The 22297-nt window shown below is 39.5% G+C and overlaps 1 protein-coding gene across 5 annotated transcripts; it reads right to left on the bottom strand.

Annotated features, from left to right (window-relative positions):
* Positions 1-88: 88 nt before the first annotated feature.
* bag6l (BCL2 associated athanogene 6, like) lies at positions 89-21050 on the bottom strand. Of its 5 annotated transcripts, none has more exons than XM_067425232.1 (25): positions 20908-21050; positions 20304-20398; positions 20054-20171; positions 16996-17216; positions 16792-16863; positions 16499-16621; positions 16261-16409; positions 15383-15512; positions 14923-15126; positions 14611-14839; positions 14332-14394; positions 11765-12072; positions 11383-11461; positions 10959-11305; positions 10496-10778; positions 10233-10402; positions 10053-10106; positions 9866-9968; positions 8234-8358; positions 8008-8142; positions 7167-7229; positions 5746-5940; positions 5372-5479; positions 5138-5284; positions 89-944 (listed from the first exon to the last, which is right to left on the bottom strand). In XM_067425232.1, the coding sequence occupies exons 2-25, from the start codon at positions 20379-20381 to the stop codon at positions 849-851; spliced, it is 3600 nt and encodes a 1199-aa protein (XP_067281333.1). In that variant the 5' UTR covers positions 20382-20398; positions 20908-21050; the 3' UTR covers positions 89-848. The 5 variants fall into 5 exon arrangements, with proteins under 5 accessions (XP_067281333.1, XP_067281335.1, XP_067281336.1 ...); XM_067425234.1 differs by having other exon boundaries at positions 10496-10745; XM_067425235.1 differs by having other exon boundaries at positions 10496-10742.
* Positions 21051-22297: the final 1247 nt, after the last annotated feature.

Below are 22297 nucleotides of genomic sequence, written 5' to 3'. Positions count from 1 at the left end.
GAATGGTTGAGCCATAGAAGATCAACAAAACTTCCCCCCAACTCAAAATTTTCAATCTTTAAAAAAGAAATGCGACACCACTTGAAAGTGTTTAGCAAAGGAATGTTTCTTTACTTTTAGTGACCAAACATAATGAGGCAGACAGGATTTAATTTTTTTCAAAACTAGAAGTAATTCTAGACTTGGATAATTTTATTCATAACAGCCACATTCATGAACAACATGAATTTATGGAGCCAACAGGATGTTTTTGGCATGCAAGAAATAATTACAAGTAACAGCTCTATGGCATCACTATGACTAAAACCACTTCCAGTCCTCAGTGACGAATGTGCAGTGCTGTACATCTAATCATGTTCAACATATCTGCACCTTGTAAACACCCATTTTGGCATCATCTTTATCTACACATTGAGCAGGTCAAGCTGAAATGAATTCTTCATGTTTACTGTATGTGTCTAATACAACTGCTATTATTATCAATATTAAAACAACTTAGTACAACAATGTACAGCTAATTTACAATGGACATACATAAATCCTGTCAGTGTAAAACTGACTGTGACGACTGCTGACATCTACAAAGAATATAAGATGGATGCCATGTAGATGGAAGAAAGTCTAGTTTCTTCTGCTTCTATGGCCGGTCTAGTTCACCGGCACTATATTTAGTCACTATCCACACATTTGACTATGGCAGACATCTGAGTTATGTGTCAGTTACCGATTTCAAAACAACTGGGTTCCCTCAAGGCATGAGACACTATTAGCTGTTCCTTTCGAGACGTCATGGTCATGACTGTGTGCTTGACAGATGACAAGACAGATGTGTAAATGGAGCTGTCGGGTTAAGAGTCCTCAGAAAAAGCTCTGTGTGTGTTGGGAAAGCGCTGGTGGTTGTAGTCTGGATCATCACTCAGTCTTTTCTTTATATCACTCTTCACCTAGAAGACAATTAAGAATGAAAAAGGGTTTTAAAGGGATAGTGTTTTCCAGTAGCTCAACCAGTAGAGTGTGGCGCTAGCAACGCCAAGGTCGTGGGTTCGATTCCCAGGGAAAGCAAGAAATGACAATGTAAAAATGTGTGCCTTGAATGCAATGTAAGTCGCTTTGGTTAAAAGCGTCAGCCAAATGCATAAATGTAAATGTAATAGGTCACCCAAAAATGAAAATGTGATGTTTATCTTCTCAGCCCCAGGGCATCACCCCAGGGTAGGTGTGTTTGTTTCTTCAGTAGAACACAAAAGAAGATTTTTAACTCCAACCATTGCTCATATACATATAATGCATGTCAATGGGGTGTATTTCTATGAGAGTAAAAAACACACAGACATATGAATCCATATTAAACCTTGTGGTTTGTGGCGACACATAAATGTCTTAAGACACAAAACGATCGGTTTCTGCGAGAAATCAAACAGTATTTATTTCCTACCTCATATTAGACGAATCTTATCTAATATTCTCAACGTCATTACTACTGTTGAAGAGGGTCAAAAAACCAGCACGATCATTATATATACACATTCACCTTAAGGATTATTAGGAACTCCAAACTAATACTGTGTTTGAGCCCATATTGATAGGATAGCATCTTGCAGTTGATGGAGATTTGTGGGATGCACATCCAGGGCACGAAGCTCCCATTCCACCACATCCCAAAGATGCTCTATTGGGTTGAGATCTGATGACTGTGGGGGCAATTTTAGTACAGTGAACTCATTGTCATGTTCAAGAAACAAATTTGAAATTATTAGAGCTTTGTGACATGGTGCATTATCCTGCTGCAAGTAGCCATCAGAGGATGGGCACATGGTGGTCATAAAGGAATGGACATGGTCTGAAACAATGCTCAGGTAGGCCGTGGCATTTAAACAATGCCCAAAATTTAAACAGTGTGCCAAGAAAACATCCCCCACACCATTACACCACCACCACCAGCCTGCACAGTGGTAACAAGGCCTGATGGATCCATGTTCTCATTCTGTTTACACAATTCTGACTAAATCAGACCAAATCAGACCAGGCAACATTTTTCCAGTCTTCAACTGTCCAATTTTGGTGAGCTTGTGCAAATTGTAGCCTCTTTTTCCTATTTGTAGTGGAGATGAGTGGTACCCAGTGGGGTCTTCTGCTGTTGTAGCCAATCCACCTCAAGATTGTGTGTGTTTTGCACATGCTTTGCTGCATACCTCGGTTGTAACGAGTGGTTATTTCAGTCAAAGTTGCTCTTTTATCAGCTTGAATCAACCGGCCCATTCTCCTCTGACCTCTAGCATCAACAAGGCATTTTCACCCACAGGACTGCCGCATACTGGATGTTTTTCCCTTTTCACACCATTCTTTGTAAACCCTAGAAATGGTTGTGCGTGAAAATCCCAGTAACTGAGCAGATTGTGAAATACTCAGACCGGCCCGTCTGGCACCAACAACCATGCAGCGCTCAGAATTGCTTAAATCACCTTTCTTTCCCATTCTGACATTCAGTTTGGAGTTCAGGAGATTATCTTGACCAGGAACACACCCCTAAATGCATTGAAGCAACTGCCATGTGATTGGCTGCTTAGTTAATTGCATTAATGAGAAATTGAACAGTTGTTCCTAATAATCCTTTAGGTGAGTGTGTGTATATTATATATATATATATATATATATATATATATATATATACACACACACACACACACACACACACACACACACACACACACACACACACACACACACACACACACACACACACACACACACACACACACACACACACACACACACACACACTTCCAGTGTGTATGCAACCTATTATATATATATATATATATATATATATATATATATATATATATATATATATATATATATATATATATATATATATATATATATAATAATAGGTTGCATATATATATATATATATATATATATATATATATATATTAGGGCCGGGACTCGATTAAAAAAATTAATCTAATTAATTAGAGGCTTTGTAATTAATTAATCGAAATTAATCGCATTTTAATCGCATATAAATATTTTACCTGAGAACAATGAGAAGTAATTTTTCACATGTATTTTTAGTATACCATTGAATAATGACTGAATACATAAGCTTAATCAACAAAATATTGTTTATTTATTTCAGTCCAGCAGACCAGTGCAATGTTTGCCATTAAGTGTAGCAAAAGCATATTTGTGATATTTGAGGCTCGATGTGCTGCGGTGATACGCTAATTCCTTGTTGTATAGCAGGGGTGTCCAATCCTGCTCCTGGAGAGCCACTGTTCTGCTGAGTTTAGCTCTAACCCCAATTAAACACACCTGTACCAGCTCATTAAGGTCTTATTAGGCATACTAGAAACTTTAGCAGTGTATTGAGGCAAGCTGGAGCTAAACTCTGCAGGACGTCAGTGGCCCTCCAGGACCGACTTTGGATACCCCTGTTGTATAGCTTGCACACAACCATGCTCTTGTCGACGCTTCCATCATTTCGTTTTTTAAAACTAAATTTCCCATCCACGGGGCCAAGCAAAACGGTCTCATCAGCTTCTTCGTTCATGTTCACTATGGTTTGTTGTTTTCATGGTTGTTGTCGTGACTCATGAGCGCTAGTTGGTGTTCCAGTATAATCGGTCCGTCAAAACTCATTCATTGAAAAACGTTCCGCGGGGCAAAAATAAGTGCGATTAATTTTTTTTTTTTTTTTTTGCGTAATTAATTAACGCGTTAAAGTCCCGTAGTTAATTAATCTTAATTAACGCGTTAAAGTCCCGGCCCTAATATATATATATATAATAGGTTGCATATATATATATACATATACACAAACTATTGCAGACACTGTGAGAAAAGAGGTGCTTCAATGAATGTTATGAGAAAAATTAAAGTTTTTTAAAATCTTGGATCCATGTAGAAGACCTCCAAAACTAAATTAGGAACCTTTGAAATAGCATAAAATGGGCACTTTAATAATGTAAACTAATGTTCTATGTGGACAACTAATGTGGAATTGTTGTAATTGGTATCTAAACTGGTACCTAATCATTAACTGAAAATAAATATATTAGATGAAAAACGTAACATTTTTAATTCTAAATTTAAAAAAATTGTTTAAATAAATATATAAAAGCACAGCAAAATTATTAAAGAAATTTAAACTAAAATGAAACTGAAACTATAAAGATAAAACCAAATCCAAAATATTAAAGGATTAGTTCAATCAAAAATGAAAATGTTATCACTAATTACTCTCCCTCATGTCGTTCCAAACCCATAAGACTTTCGTTCATCTTTTGTTCAGAATAAACCTCATTGGTTCCTGCATGCCAAGCGAACATGCTTGAGCTTCCGTCTACCACTACTGATGTGTGAGTTGATGAATGCTTATGTGAATAAAAGCCAATATTCAATATTTTCATCATATAAAGTGATCGAGTCTCTACAGAAAATATTCGATTAAACCGCTAAATACATATTGATTAGTTTTACAATCTCTTTATTAAAGCTACACTGTGTGATATTTTCCCCCATCTAGCGGTGAAAAGGTATATGACCATCCAGTGAATATTAGTTTCTGTTCCTCTCAATTCTGATTTCGTTTTAACTCCTACGGTGGCCGATTTAGTCCAAGATTAATATGGCAATCCCCCTCTTCACATTCGACACGGCCATCGAGTGTTAAAACGCGAAAGGAGAAGCTTGAATTTATGGGTATGTCCCTCTTTGGCTAATGTACTTTCAAGATGGAGGGGCAACATGGCGACCGGCATCCAAACCCCTTACCCGTATGTATTTTCAATGGCATATTATAAACTTACAAGAATACTTTATTACTTGAAAGAAGTAAATACACATTAATGAGCACATATATTTTTAAAAGAACTGTTTTTAGCTAAGAATGAACTAAAAAAGTTACACAGAGCAGCTTCAACTTTTTGAAGCATCAAAATTTCAGTTACGTAGCTGTCTATGGAGGAGCATAACCTTCACTTGTGTTCCGACAATGAATGAAAATCGTACAGGTCTGGAAAGACATTAGTGCGAGTAATTAATGACAGAATTTTAATTTATGGGTGAAATAACCCTTTAATAAATACTACAATAACTTTGGAATGGATTAGGTGTGGTTTTAGCTTCTTACCTGTTGTGCGTATGCTTCCTGCAGCTCTGGTGCCTCCAGCTCCCCCTGTAGGCTGTCTGGGGCAGTAACAGGGCGCACCCCTGCTGTCCTGGCAGCTCGACTCACGGCTTCAGCTAAAGAGAGGTGAGGACCCTCCCCCTGTGCGGTCTGTGAGCCACATGCATGTAAAGGAGGGATATCTGATCATTGCAGTGCAGTTTGAATGAACTGTTAGAATGCAGTTGGTGTACAGACCTTCCTCCTCTTGGCTGGCATACCGTGCAGATAAGCATCAGACAGAGGGGGCTGTGCTTTCATCTTCCTCTGTGTCAACATGTCATGTCTTATGATGGGTACCCACTCCTGATAAACACAAATATCAAAACATTCTCGTTATTATTTATAGACTAAATATAATAAATGAATAAAGTTTAATTTTAACAATGGGCATTTATCTGTCATGAGCCACAAAATACAAAGAATTCTAGCTATTAGCCAGAATTTTTATATCAGTGCATCCCTGTTTGTGCTATCTTTGAAGTCATTTATACGCTAGTGTACAACAAAAGCCTGACATACTTTTAGCAGATACACGGAATCAATAGACAAAGTAGACAATTGAGTCTCACGGGTGGAACAGTTGCAGCCCATGGCTCCGCCTCTCCAGTTGACGCCTCCCTGTCTGTGGTTGCCATGGCTACCGCTCCTCGCAACTCTTCTAACGACGGCCTGCCGGGGGGTTCATCAACATCAGCAGTGTCTCCTGAGGATGCCATGACTTCCTCGGCAGTGGTGGCAGGAGCAGGAGACAGACCTTCTTCCATCTGGAATATATATAATTACATATTACTATCATAACATACAGTTTATAGTGCAGGACACACCCAGATGTACTATCAACAGTTGTGCTGCTTAAAAGGTTAGTTCACCCAGAAATGAAAATTCAATTATTGAGTCATTAATTATCAATAATGATTCACTGCCATTAATTACTTACTCTCATGTCGTGCTGCACCCGTAAGACCTCCGTTCATCTTCAGAACACAAATGAAGATATTTTTGTTGAAACCCAATGACTCAGAAAGGCCTTCATTGGCCACAATGACATTTCTGCTCTCAAGACCCATAAAGGCACTAAAGACGTCGTTACAAAGTCCATCTCACTATAGTGGCTCTACAATCATTTTATGAAGCGACGAGAATAGTTTTTGTGTGCAAAAAAACCCTAAAAAATGACTTATAAAGAGATGGTCGTTTTCAAAAACACAGCTTCCTGAAACTTCGGAGCTTAATGAATCAGCGAATTGATTCATGATTCGGATCGTGTGTCAAACTGCCAAACTGCTGAAATCCCGTGACTGTGGTGATACGAATCCTGAATCGATACGCTAATTCATTAGGTTCCGATGCTTCAGGACGCTGTTTCGAATTCGGCCCATCACTATATAAGTCGTTATTTAGTTGTTTTTTTGCGCACAAAAACTATTCTTGTCACTACATAAAATGATTGTAGAGCCACTGTAGTGAGATGGGCTTTGTACCGACGTCTTTAGTGCCTTTTATGGGTCTTGAGAGAGGAAAGGACATTGGTGTCAATGAAGGCCTTTCTGAGCCATCGGATTTCAACAAAAAAAATGTGTTGTGTTCTGAAGATGAACGGAGGTCTTATGGGTGTCGAACGACATGAGGGTAAGTAATTAATGACATAATTTACATTTTTGGGTGAACTAACCCCTTAATATCTTTGTGGAAACAGCTTATCATTTTTTTCAGGATTAATCGATGACCAGAAAGTTCATAAGAACAGCATTTATTTGAAATAGAAATCTTTTGTAACATTATAAATGCATTTGATGTTACTTTTTTGATATATCGTCTAATTTAGTGATGCCAAACTGTTTTATTACAAGAAAATAATACAATATTTATACAATTAATTAAGTGTGTATATAGTTAAGGTAAAGTTGCATTTACCTTCATACTTTTCAAGCAGCTCATTTACAAATAATAATTTTCTGTGGCAGTGAACCAGACATTTGTTGAAGCATACCTCAACACTCATGTTATCTGACTGCTGGCTTGCTTGTGCATCTGTTCTCTGAGAAGACTCGCTCTGTACATGAAAAAGATAATAGAAGCATATTCACTTCTGTATTCTGTGACTCAGTTCGGGAGTCAGTCCTGATGAGGGGATAAGTCTATCAGGTGTCCAAAGCTGTTCCTGGAGGGCAACAATCCTGCAGAGTTTAGCTCCAACACGAATGAAAAACACCTGAATCAGCAAATCAAGGGCTGTTTCTGAAATCGCCTTAAATAGGGCACTACTTGCAGTGACAGCCATTTGTAGTGGTGTCCGAAACTATAGTGGACGTTATCGAGTGCACTTAAGGCCATAATGCACTGCAATAACGTATACTCACTCAATGGCTAGAGAATACCCATAATGCAGGTAGTGCTGAATGAATTCCCTCGCTAGAAGATGGCGCCCGCAGCTGAAACATCCATCCATCGATTTTTCAAACCGCCAGTCCAATGTGGGTACAGCGTAATTTCCTACAGGTATAAATCCTTTTAAATTTATTATCAAATTGTTTAATTTAGGTTTATACATGCTATTTTTCTATGACAGAGTTGAAGATAAATCTTTTCATTACTACTGGAGCTGCCAGTTTGCGAAGTTCTCCAGGCGCACTCAGCGTCTGAATTTGCGCACTCGTTTGAATTAACTTCTTTAAGTGGACTATATTAGTGGTGTAATGGAGGGAATAGCGAATGAGGGCATAGGGGACGATTTCGGACAGAGCCTAGAAATTTCCAGGCAAGCGTGTTGGAGCTGGTTGAAGTTGGCCTTCCAGGAACAGAATTGGACACTCCTGATCTAAATAAAGGACCTGTGTATAGATGACGTAATGCTGGATCTGGTCCTCAGTGACTGGGTTGTGCTCTAAAATCACATGCAGCCTCATGGTCATCATACTGGTCAACCAGTTCACCAGACTGGGGTTCACTTCTGCCGACATTCTCCTCTGAGTGAGGAACAAAACATGAAAGTGTCATAAGATATGTATTCAATGCAACACCAAACCATCGTCATGAGGATGAATCAATGGATCTTACAATTCGGTGGTTGATAACAGTGGTTAAAGCTCTTTGTTCTCCTCTTAAGCAGTATAGATTGAGGGCCAAACATTCAAACAGACCCTGAGTGCACAGGTACAGCAAGCGCTGGCCAAACGTGTTATCTGGAAACACATTAGAAACAGTGTTGTTATAGTTAAGTTAAACCTATTAAAAATTGTTTTTGTTAAAGGAACTGTATGTAAGAAATGCATTTCAGTTAATCATATAATGGCCCTGAGATGCCACTACACATTAATAAATCATGTTAATTTCAAATACTTATATCACTGACAACAGTAGTCTGGACAAGATATTGTCATTTAAAAGTTGTTGTTGCAGCCCTCAACTGATGTTGATGTTGACATGTTGTGTTTTGGCCTGAAGCCCCACCCTCCACCTATCTACCAATCACAAAGTCAGTAGTGTTTTGGCATCCAGGTTGCCAGCTCTGCTCTAGTTACCACAGCTGCAGATACAAACGTTCCTGCTGGATCCTGCAGCCTATCTGGCAACCTCAACTCAGGGGGAGGGGGAGAGGGGATACACCACTCTACAGTAATTTGAAAGTGATTGCAGTACCAGTTTTGGCCACAATCTTACATACACTACCTTTAACTTAAAGATGCACTATGTAATTTTTCTGTCCGCTATAGAGCGCCTATTCAAAACAGAGGTGTAGTTTGATGACACCAGGTTTGCATATCAAACGATCTCAAGGCTAACAGACAAAGCAATAGTGACACATGATAATGGTTGCACTTGTGTGTTGCGAAATTACTGTTGGATTCAGCACTGAATCATCTTTTATTTTTAGTCTCTCTGAATATCATGGGTCAAACTGTTTCTTAGCAGTAAAATAAAGCAAATGGACAATGCCTTACTGACGTGATCTAGAACTTTGTTAAAAATTAAACTTCATCCATGCTTAGGATTAGAAGGAAGGCAATGTTTTTCTCCACAACTTGGCAATTCAAAACATCTTGTAATCCTCAGAGGCAACTATCATTTTGTTGCTGGAGTAATCCTGTGTTTGCATCTCTCTTGTATTTACTATTACATTACATGCGCAAATAGGTGTACGGGGCTAAAGAAGCACTGCTGTATAAGTTGCTGTTGATAATCTGCAGAGGCCGCCTTTTGTCACACTATGATATCATACTGAGGCAATTTTGGGAACTTGGTTTCAACAAAAGCAGTTTTTGGACTAACAAGCAAGTTTTGAGTTCTGGAATTTACAGGGTATTTTTATAGTACAATTACCTCTTAAATGTAAAAGACCAAGGAATTGTATTTTTATTTTTTATTAATGACCCCTTATAAGACATACATTTTAATGGAAAAAGCACATCAGTAGTAAAATTAAATGAAGAGTGAAAATATCAAAATAAAAGCTAATTGAATAAATACTATAACTGCATATAAATAACAATAAAATAATTTATGAGAAAGTTTTAAAAATGGTTACATATTGCCAAATGCCATTTGTACCTTGTATCATATCCTTTGAAATGATTTTATTGATCAGATTATATTGTAAAAATGTCTCCAAGGAGAGAAATTCATTGAATTTGAATGTTTGGGCCAGAGTAGTTTTTGGGTCTGTGTTTGTGTGGATAGTGTGGTGGTCACCTGTACAGCGCAGAATGTGAGTAGCCATGCGAGTGAACTGCTGTCTCAGGAAGGACATGTTGGTTTGGATGATGTCCACTCCCTCTCGAACAGTCACCGTGGACTGAAACGAATAGGGCACAGGGACTATCAGATAAAGTGTCTGGTGAGCAAAATATTACAGGATCAATCAGAAAACAAGACTTACAAAACTCTCTGCAACATACTCTTCAAGTCCATTGATCAGATCCTCAGCAGCACTCTAAATAACAGAAACAATACCATCACCCGTGTGACATTTCACGGAATACATTTGACAGTATAGGAGATCTTCATGTAGAACTGACGTAGTGAAGGTCACATGAAAGTGGTGTGAGCTCAGACTCACAGCTATGTTGGCATCATTGGGCTCTCGGCCCTGCAGATAGTGCTCAGTGAAGAAGGTTGTGAGTTGGGGCTGGATGCGGCTCAGAGGCTGAGGATTACCATGCAGCAGCAAAACCATGTCCACCATTGAGAAACTCTGACAAACCAGAGACAGCAGATCTCCAAAGAACCCTACCAAACAAACAGAGACGACACAAAGTAAGTCATAAATTGTGGCATTGTGCTGTACTCTGGGTTGTGCTACAGGAACACAGTAGGCCTTACCCACTGCATCTCCAGATCCAGGTGTGAAGAGGTTGCTGGTCTGGGAAAGTCTCTGGATAAACTGGGCGATGCTTTCGGTATTGCCTTGGCCAGCCCCCAGAGAGCCCATCATGGTGGACAGGACACCCTGCACAATGCCTGTGAAAAGCTCAGGGCTGAGGGTCTCTCCACCTCCACTGGGAGGCTGAGGGGCAGTAGTGGGGGTGGGTCCTGGAGGGGCAGGTGGTGTGACTTGTGAGGGTGGAGGCTGCTGGTTTGAGGGAGGAAACACAGGCTGACCGGACTGAAAAGAAAACAGGGCATTCGAATGGACACATTTTGTAAGATCAGACCGCAAAGACAAAGAAAAGCCCTAGTGGTCGCCCGATATTATTGACCGCTAGCTTACCAGTCAATGGCAATAAATAAAAATGCTATGTACTATTTGCCGATATATCAGTATACCACTAAAAAAAACACCAACCTGAATGAACTCAGACAAGCCTTGGATGAATGCAGGGACACCTGGAATAGTCACTGTAATAGAGGGAGCACCTCCAGACACCCCTCCACCAGCTCCCGCAACTCCTCCCAGGAGAGAACCCAGAAGCTGAGCTAGGTTATCTCCTGGGCCGCCCTCTTGGGACTGACCCACAGACGCCGTGCTGGTGGTATGGGTGGACGTCTGACCGGACGTGTTGGTAGAGGATGGAGCAGTGGAAGAGGAGAAAGAGGAGGAGGAAGAGGAGGAAGAAGAGGAGGAGGAAGAGGTAGATGAGGAAGTAGAGAAAGAGAAGGACTGGGATGATGAGGTAGAGGAAGTCTGGTCCCCTGACAATGGAAAACATGATGTCTTTATAAGCTGTGTGTTGCTTAACACAGGAACTTAATAGGTAAGGACAACTTACCTGTGTGCAATGGCATCAAAAGCTGCCCAACCAAACCACTGACCATCTGTGTGAGAGGAGAGGACATCATAGGATTGCCCTTGATTGAGGAATGAAAACAGAACTATAAGTTTTATATCTCTCCAAAATAGAATAATGCAGAGCTCGACAATAAGGACTGCCTGATGGATCTGGGCCAGCATGAAAGATGCTCAGGCCCATTCGAGCATAAAACGTTTATGCATGTGTTTTTAAGTCCTGCCAATTTAAACATTCAACCAATTTAAAACCACTCAAGCTCAAGAACTCAATTCAGATCCCACGAGCCCGCGAATACTGAATTGAGTTCTCTCTCTAGAAAAATATTTAGATTTGAGCCCTGTAATGTAACAAAGTTTCATACTTGATTAGTCTGTTGTCCTGCTGAGGGGGGCACTGCTGACCGTAGGTTGATGGTGGTGCCCCTGGTGCTCATGGGCTGGGGGACGCGTGGGGATAAGGAGGGGCGCGTGATGACCACCCTGGCCTGAGGTGGTGGAGGGGCTGGGTTTTCTCCATTCTGAGCATTTGTGCCAGCAGTGCCCTGCTGCTGCCCCTGGTGTCCGGCAGAGGCTGCAGTTGCCATGGCGACAGCCTGCTGGGAGATCTGATGCATGATGGCCTGCATGAACTCTGGCGGCAGACCTGGTACGTGGATGGGCGCTGTGGTGCCTTTAGAGCACAGATATAGAGAACTCAGTGAAGAGAGACTATTAACACTGCTGACAAATGAAACTGCTGTAAGTCTGAATTCTACAGACAACTGACTAACAATAGCTGCTTTACATTCCATTGCACAAACAGTGCTTAATCACTGCTCAAACTGACATCATTTACTCACCCTCAAGTTGTTCCAAACATCTATGACTTTCGTTCTTCCATAGAACACAAAATGATGACTTCTAAAGAATGTCCAGAGCAGTGTTGTTATTGATAACTAAAACTATTAAAGTCCCAGTGAACCGGAAGTTGAAACTGATTTTATTTCAGTGCTGTGACGTATTTCTAAATGAAACAGAATATTGAATAGAGGGCAGGGTTTTACCTCAGCGCTACTCTTCTCTATCTTGCGCTCATAGCAGGCTAACGGTTGGAGGGGAGTGGTTAAGGATTTTCCATCCCAAGCCATCATTCTACCGTCATCGGAAAGGGAACGCCATTCCAGACCGGAAGTTACTTTTTAGATTTTCATTAAAGATTACAACGGCAAACCACTTTTTTAATGTGTATTATCTTGCACGGATTAATTGTTCTTATTCACTGAAATAAAGATAAAATACATTCAAATACAAATATTAGTTCAAAAACGAAGTCCTAAAAAAGGAAAAATTTAAGCACTAAAATTGCTAAAATAAAACCATAAAATAAAATAAATCAAAGCTAAATATAAATAAAAAATAAAAAGGGACATAACACAATAGCTTTAAAATGAAAACTGAAATTATATAAAAGCTAATACTAAATATTAAAGGTCATGTTTTTCACGTGTTTTCGAAGCTTTGATTATGTTTACAGTGTGCAATATAACATGAGTTCATGTTTCGCGTGTAAAAAAACACAGTATTTTTCACACTATTTACTTATCTGTCCAGCGCTATTTCCTCTGTCCTTAAAACGGCCTGATGATTTCCTTGTTCTATGAAGTCCCTCCTTAGAAACACGTAACGAGTTCTGATTGGGCCAGCGCTTCCCGTCTTGTGATTGGACAGCAGCTTATCGCACTTTGCTCGGAAAGGTCCCGCCTCTTACCATAACGGGGAGATGCAAGCGCTGCTTTATTGCGCATTTATTTTGCGTGTTCTTGTGGGCGGAGGGTTAGTCAACAAACGGTTCTAGTTACGTTATTCATGCAAGGAAGTGCAGAGGTGTAGTCCAAACTGGCTGTTCGCTGTAGGCTTTGAAAGGGAACTTCTGTTAAATTAAATATCTCGCTTGGCATTGAACTTTGAGCTTTATAATTTTACAGGTATTATTTATGCTCTAACAGCAACATGTCAGACTAACTAAAGTTTGTAAGATGGAATCGCGAAGAACGGGATCGCGAAGAACGGGACCTTTAATAATTACTGTAACAGTTTATAAATAATACTAAAATAACACTTGATCAGAGAGCTTTTACTTCTTCAAATGGAGCTCATTTGTATGTTTTACTTCTGTTGTATGGAGAACAAGCACTCTGGAATTTCTGTAAATATTGCTGTTTTGTGTGAAATGGAAGACAGGGTGTCCTATCATACGCCTGGCGTGACAAGTGTTTTTTTCTAGTTTCAGCCCGACGCAGTTATCATTTTCACGTCCCGCGCCACGTTTTTTAAATAGCAAATGCACTCACGGCAATCTGTTCACCCATGTGTGTGCTGGTCTGAGGTGTGTTCAGGCACATTGCTATTTTGTGGCAACTTAAATCGGCTGCGCCATTGACCAACATAAATCTGGTCTAAAGCATTTAAGTTATTTATAAATATTAAAAATAAAAGGGTTCCTCACTGGACAAGCGTTCAGTCTTTCCGCTTGCAAATTCCGCCATGCAAGTAGCGAATCAGCCACAGTGTGAGTGAAAGTGGCTTTTAAAGGATATGGGAGATGAGACCCTTTCTTGGTTTAATCGCACATTAAGCCTAAAACACCCCCATGACTCATTTAGAGAGTAGGTACAGCCCTTTTAGAACATGCACCTGGCACGCAGACCGTTTTTATGCCGTTAAACTAGCAAAAGTAGATTCGGACCTAGGTGCACCTGCAGCATGCGTTTCAGACCATGCTCAGATCGTTAAAATTAACCCAGGGAGTTAAATGGGTTTAAACAATATGAGGGCCTGCAAATGATGGTAGAATGCATTTTTTTTTGAGTGAACTATTCCTTTAAGACACACATCACATGTTAATTTTGGCACAGCTGGTTAATGACTATAGAGAGAGGTGGAAACTAACCAGTCTCTCCAGCAGCGCTGGGGTTCTGTTGCCTTTGGCCCTGCACTCCACTGTCTGAATCTGCTGCACAGAAATGCACAGATCAGTGGTTGGCAGTGACACTACAGCTACCCATTCCGGGTCTGAAAAAGTAATTTTCTGAAAGCAACTATTTTAAAATTGCAAAGATCAGAATGATGAAGAAAAGTGTTTTGTAGCAGACCAGGAATGGGCAGCATGGCTGAAACACAATGCTAAAATCACTGGGGTCTGATTGAGTGAGTTGGTCTGTTGACATACCATCCAGGTTCATCTGCATCATGACCACTGGCTCCATGGTTTGGTGAGTGATTCTGATCACTCTTGGAGTCCCCTGACCGTGACCTGTCTGTTGACTGGCTCCATTCGGTGGAGGAGGTTGTGCCTGGCCATTTAGCTCGGATTGGTTGCTTGGCTGTGAGGGTTGGGCCTGACCCTCACTCGTCTGTCTGCTGTTTGAAGTCAGGGTCACAGTGGAGCCCAGGTTCACCTGGAAGATTACATATTTTGCTAAATTGACTGTTTGATGCTAACCGTATGAAAATTGTTTTGAACGTATAGTGGTTAGCTCACCGGAATGGGAATATGGGGCAGTCCACTGGGCATCACGACCGGGGAGGTGTAGTGAGACATCGGCCGCACCACATGCAAGTGGCGGGGAGGCTGAGCTGATAAATTGCATCGAAGGTCACTCAGAGACACCAATGTATTGCCAAGGAGATGGAGTGACTCTCCAATCAAATTGAGAGTGCGCTGATCTTCCTCACGTTCTTGAGTCTGTCCGAGAAAACAACAACTTTTCAGAAAACGAACACTGCCATTTTATAGCACACATGAGAATTATGTAGCATTACAACTATCTAGTGCAGGGGTTCTCAACTCCACAGAAGTCCACTTTCCTGTGATCGAACTCACATGCCTGTAGCTTTCTAGTATTCCTGAAGGCCGTGATTAGATTGTTCGGGTGTTTGATTAGGGTTAGAACTAAACTCCCAAGGAAAGTGCAGTTGAGAGCCCCTGATCTAGTCCTTACATTGTTATTGTAGTCAGCAGAACTGGCCGCTCCAAGGATGGAATGTGTCCTCTCCATGAAAGGACGGAGACGCTCCTCCACCCGTCGCACCTCTGACAGAACCTCCACCAACTCTAAAGGGCTTGGATGACTGTTGAGACAGAGAAAAACGTATTGGAGATCTTTGACACAGTGAGAAAATTGAAACACGTTAATGTTAAAGTTAATTAATACTTATATTCAGCAAGAATAACAGTACAGATATTTATAATTAAAAAAAAAAATCTTTCATTTAACATTCATTTTTCAAATAATGTTTCGATGTTTTTAATAAATTACATTTTAAAATTCTACAATAGAATAAAAATAGTATTTTAAATTATAATGATATTTCACAATATTGCTTTTTTATTTATTTAATGAAAAATGCTTGGTGAGCATAAGCGATTTCTTTCAAAAACATAACTCCTACTGACCCCATATTTTTGAGTAGGAATATATATTACATAATTTGATCTTTTTTATAACAAGGCAGGTTAAGTTCAGGTTTTAAAATGTCATGTGGTGTGACCCCTAAAAAACAATGATATTTAGAAAATAATGATCATGATATTTTTACTTTTTACCTTAAAATATATTTTAAAACATGTTTGAAAATATTGATTAAGATGTGTACACATCACACATCTATTCAAGGTGTGAGAAAAACATTTTATGATTTCCTGGTTACACCAGATGACACTGTTAGAGCCATTGAATTCAACTTTTTCTTGATAGATATTTTCAAAACCATATGAAATCACATGAATACAAGTACATTACGTGCTTTGTACATGTGTTTTTCCTTTTACTTAACATGAACACTTTATTTGCCTTTGACCCTAATATTCTTCACTTACTTGGGTCCAGAATGAGTTGTTCCTTCTGTCTGTGAAGCAGAAGACGAGGAGGAGGGTGGAGGTGAGGAGCTGTCCATTGGTTGTGCTGAAAATGATGATGGCTGAGAAGGTGGTGTCTCCTGCTGAGATGACGTTTGACTTGATTGACCCTGAAAACAAACATCATCCTGAATCATTATTTATGTACAAATAAGAAATCCCATAAGAATGCTTTATTTGTTGGACGTTTGTTCTGTACCTCAAGCCTGTGGATTAAAGCCTGAGTCTCTCGCAGCAAGCTTTCAGCCAGCTGGAGCCTCATCCTGGGCTCGCTCTGCACTGATTGGTCCACGTTGATATGGACATCCACAGAGCCACTGCTCTGTGAGAGGAAATAAATGACCGTAGATGTGTCGAGAGATAACCTTTCGTTTTAAACAATAGGCTGTGACGTCACAAAGCACAAGTGCTTCTAAGACAAACATTCAGGAACACTGCTTATAATGTTTATTATTGTGTAAATCTATAAAAGGTGAAGTTAGGATGACTCACTCCAGTGCTAGTGCTCACTCTAACATTACGTCCAATATCTCCAACACCAGCCAACATCTGCTGCACTGACATCTAAAAGGGGTGAAGAAATGTATATTTTCTTTGATAGCAGAATCATTCATGTATGTATTATATTGGATGTCTGAGGTTAAGTGATCATGTATTGCAAACATGTGTTTCTTGACATAAGGAAAGCACTGTAACCTGTATTTGCTGTGAGTCCATAATGTTCACAGGCAGGTTAAAAGTGCCCAGCATAACGTAGTTGTTTGCATTACGATCGTGCGAAGTTCCTGGAAAAGTGGTTGACTGAGAGGAGGTGGATCCCCCATCCGTGGAGCCAGAAACTCCACCTCCTCCACCCCCGGACTGACTGTTCTGAGGAGGCGCTCGCTCCACAAGATGAATGACCTTCCCATCAACATCTGAAAAACAGCAAAGTTGTTATAGAAACATGCTTGCCAGAAAATGATTTATCATTTATATCACAGACAAAAAACAAAACAAAAAAAAAACAATCTACTTGGCCTTATGGCTGTATGATAATGGTTAAACTTATAATCATTATTTTGCTCAAAAAATATAAGCTGTTCTCATCCGAGACATTTCTTTTTACATTTGAACATAATTATTTAACTATAAACACAAAATAAAACATTTTAAAAGATAATTGCTTTTTATCTCAAAATAGTGAGTTTACATCTCACAAATATGCCTTTCTCAGAATTGTGAAATATTAACTCGCAATTCTGACTTTATATGACTTTTTCAGAATTCAGAAAGTAATGGATGTCTGATGTTGGATGTCGGAATACGGATGTCACATCACTGATCCACAGCATGTGATTGGCTGTTCACTACAAATGTCACATCACTGATCCACAGCATGTGATTGGCTGTTCACTACAAATGTCACATCACTGATCCACAGCATGTGATTGGCTGTTCACTACAAATGTCACATCACTGATCCACAGCATGTGATTGGCTGTTCACTACGGATGTCACATCACTGATCCACAGCATGTGATTAGCGGTTCACTACGGATGTCACATCACTGATCCACAGCATCTGATTAGCTGTTCACTACGGATGTCACATCACTGATCCACAGCATGTGATTAGCGGTTCACTACGGATGTCACATCACTGATCCACAGCATCTGATTAGCGGTTCACTACGGATGTCACATCACTGATCCACAGCATGTGATTAGCGGTTCACTACGGATGTCACATCACTGATCCACAGCATCTGATTAGCTGTTCACTACGGATGTCACATCACTGATCCACAGCATGTGATTAGCGGTTCACTACGGATGTCACATCACTGATCCACAGCATCTGATTAGCTGTTCACTACGGATGTCACATCACTGATCCACAGCATGTGATTAGCGGTTCACTACGGATGTCACATCACTGATCCACAGCATGTGATTAGCGGTTCACTACGGATGTCACATCACTGATCCACAGCATGTGATTAGCGGTTCACTACGGATGTCACATCACTGATCCACAGCATGTGATTAGCGGTTCACTACGGATGTCACATCACTGATCCACAGCATGTGATCAGCGGTTCACTACGGATGTCACATCACTGATCCACAGCATGTGATTAGCGGTTCACTACGGATGTCACATCACTGATCCACAGCATGTGATTAGCGGTTCACTACGGATGTCATAGCTAAACTCCTGAACTCAGGATCAAAGCCTGAGTTGACAGAGAAAGCTGATGATCAGCGTCATGAGACCAACAAAGCCTGGATAGATTGGTTTGGTTTTGTCAACTCGAAACTAATCCTGTAACTCTGAGTTTGTTATACTACCATTATAGTACAGGCCCCAGGTGTTTATTTTGCAGTGCAGAGAGAGCATGTGCATATGGTTTTTCAACACTGGGCAGAAAATGTATTAATAAGAAGAAATCTCTGATTGGGGATTTAACTTTAAACCAATGTAATATGGCAATGTCAAATAAAAAAGCGTTATCAGGATAAATAACCAGCAGTTGATAATAGCAGATGGTTATACTTTAACTGAAAGAAGCAGCAATTTTGATCAAGTTTAAAAATACAAATAACAATGCAGCCATACTTTGTCTTTATTATATATAGTATGATATATAATGACTACTTTTAGCATTTGTACCATAGTAAGATATGGTACAAACCAGTGGCGGCTACTGGTCTGTCAGAGAGGGGAAGCTCATTTTCGGGCCTACATCATAAAATTGTCTATTTATTTAAAAGTAAATTCTGCCCTACGTTCCTTTTCAAGAAAATGGTCTGTGACCCTGTCGTCCCAACTAGGAGTCTTTTCAAGTGACTTGACCAGTGACCTCTCAATGGCCAGCAGAGCTATAAAAAAAATATTAAACTCTGTAAAACTGAAACAAGGAATGTGGTGTATAATTGTGTGAAATGTATGATGAAAATCAAGCAATTTCGCCAAGCAAATATCAAAGAAATAGGTTGCATTAGTTTTTATTTCGACTGAACTCGAGAAATCCGCGATGGGACTGAGCGCGAATAGCTTCAGTGATTCCTTATAGTACAGAATCGCTGTCAGTCAAAAGGAGATGCAGTCTTTTGACAGACCATCCAATCATCACGCAGAAGCTCAGAGTCCGGGCCAGCCCACTCCCCATTCACCCCCAGAGACGCTGAGCGTCCGTGGGCGGGACATAATCGCAGCGTTTATCCAATGACCGTCTAGTTTCGAAGCACTGAAAAAAACCGTTCAAAGCAGCCCCATTGAAGTCAATGGACGCTGGGCTTCAATAGGAAAATGCACTGTGAAGCTGCGGGAATGTATGAGAAGGAAATCGAGTCAGCCGACCTGCTATATGTAACTGATTCTGAACAAACTCATCTTGGAGATGAACGTTTTCTAACGCATTTTTAGTCAATAAAATGTTAATACAATAGTACATATTTGACCATTAATTTTGTGACATTATAAGGGAAGCCGAGCTTCCCTTGCAGTCTTAAAGAAATCGCCACTGGTACAAACAGTAAGAGTAGTATGGGAAAATTGTCACCTGTTTACTGCCCGAATGAATCAGTGTTTGGAACGAATCGGTAACGTGAACGATTCAATGACTCGGTAATGACAGTCGCCCATCCACCTACTGGCGCTGTGGCGTGATACACTGACTGGAACGCGCCAAAAACGGATAAGCGGAGTAAAACAGTGAGAAGTAACTTACTGCAAACGTGCAAAAGCAGACATAAAGGCGTGACTTACTGTATTCTGTGAGTGTCCTGTCATCCTGCAGCACTTTACCCTGGTAAATCAACCTCTGTTTATCCACCGGAATATCAACGGAGGAAGCAATGTGCTCTTTAAACTGCTTCACCGTCCACTGAGAGAAAGTAAGAGAGGTTACATGGTTTTATACTAAGCTATTTGGGAAACTCATACAAAATAATCACAGCGCAAATTAATTCAGCTTATATAAAGTTAGCATCAATGACTTATAAATTAGAACACACACCTCTCCCCTGACAGTGAACGTCCTGCTTTGGGAATCTAGCGTTTTCACGGTCACCTCTATGGCTCCTGGTTCCTCCATGACTTGATTCAAAGTTTCTTCAGGAAGATGAAGAATGATTACTAAGATTTATATTGCCAATTAACTGCTATGTAGCACATCATATACACTACTAACGATCAAATCAGGACCCATTTAAATCAAAGAAGCTCACTTAATAGTTTTACCATGTATCTAGAAACGCTGGTAGTGAAGCTTCGTTGATTATAACGGGAGCCTTCTCATTTTGTCTCTATAGTAACGTATGTTGCCACTAGTGCTGCTAGCAGTAAAGATGGGTGAAAAATGACGGACATCATAACACCCATATAATAAATACAATTCACAATGACGCACTTCATTTTAATACACCGCATAAGCAAAAAATAACCACATCATTAAAAAACATATCCTAGTCATACATTATTGCTGTTATTATACTAAACACCACTGCTATAATAATGTACAGGCTAACAACAGTTGTTAATTCCAGGGGGAAAACTAACCCCACATATGCATATCAGCAGTGCATATCTGGGTAAGAAGTGCAAAGGATTAAACACCTTACTTTTAACGGATAACTGTGGTAGTTCGGCGACTTAATATTATTAATACTATTTTACCCCAAACACCGGCTATTAGGACATGGCTAGCTAAGCAGCTAGCTAATCCCAAAAACGGTGCTTTGCCAGGAAGTGATGTCATGTTCTCAAACTGAAGTTGCTTTTTCAAAATAAGTGTTCATAGCTTGTTTGGTAAATTATTGTAACGTTAATTATTTGTTGTTCGTTTATTATATATTGTGTGTGTATATATAGCATGCATATATATATATATATATATATATATATATATATATATATATATATATATATATATATATATATATATATATATATATATATATATATATATATATATATAATAGGCCTATATAGAATTTATGTTATAGTCTGCTCTTAAATGTCGACAAAATCCACAAAATTAATCAGATTGACTCACAAATTCCTTCTAATACCATCTACATCCAACTGACGGATAAAAATTGTAATAAAATAGTTTGAAAGACAAAAGCTTTCCATAGACAGTAATACATGGTTAAATTACTTACTGAGTTATAATTCAAATAATAATTAAAGAGTTCATCAGGAGTTGAAAGCGCTTCTTAAAAGTGAAATGATTCATGTAAATCCAGTGATCAAATGTTTTGTGGCCTCTCAGTTTTCCATGTAATTATAGCCACCTGACTAATGGCTGGTCTGTGTGTGTGGGCAATTTCACAAGACGTTCTGAATGTATATAAGGGATATGCTTTTTTTTAGAAAGGAAAATGTTAACCACGACAAAGAAGACTTGGGGGGAATCAATCAATTATGAATGATTTATTATTGTGTAAATAATATGTAATCATGTGATCAATAATATAAAAAAGTTACTGTAGGATTTTAAAAGGCAATATATCTATTTACAAGTACTTATTTTTTGGAATCTGATTTCATAATCCAGATCACATGTGATCAGATACTAAATTATCTAGAACTGGTGACAGGCATAAAATGAGATCAGCATCCCTTATAAAAGGCCAGATGTCGCTGGTATATATTTTCGTCTACCTCTAACACTCAGCCATTATAATGGGAGACACGAGATGAATAATAATTGCATTTAAAAAAAGTTTATTTTGAGACAAACTGAGGGAAATAATAATAATTTAAAACTTAAAGTGTGTTGCTTTATTGGTGGTTGTAGCTAAAGTGTAAGTTGTAATGCCATTGTAAACCTGTTGTTTTGATTTCAGCGAATCACTGTGGGTGAATGCAGATAGCTGGATTATTATTCATGAGCCCAACAGCCTATAACAGGCATTAGCCTGCCGCCACAGGCAATGAATATGCAATATACCTGAGGGAAGACGACGTCATCAAAAAAGACTGACTGTTGTGAGTAATGTTGTTCAA

This window comes from Pseudorasbora parva, chromosome 19 (genome assembly GCF_024679245.1).
Source record: "Pseudorasbora parva isolate DD20220531a chromosome 19, ASM2467924v1, whole genome shotgun sequence".
Taxonomy (NCBI): Eukaryota; Metazoa; Chordata; class Actinopteri; order Cypriniformes; family Gobionidae; genus Pseudorasbora; species Pseudorasbora parva.
Note: the sequence above shows the minus strand (reverse complement) of the source record. Positions and strands in the feature narration are given on the sequence as shown.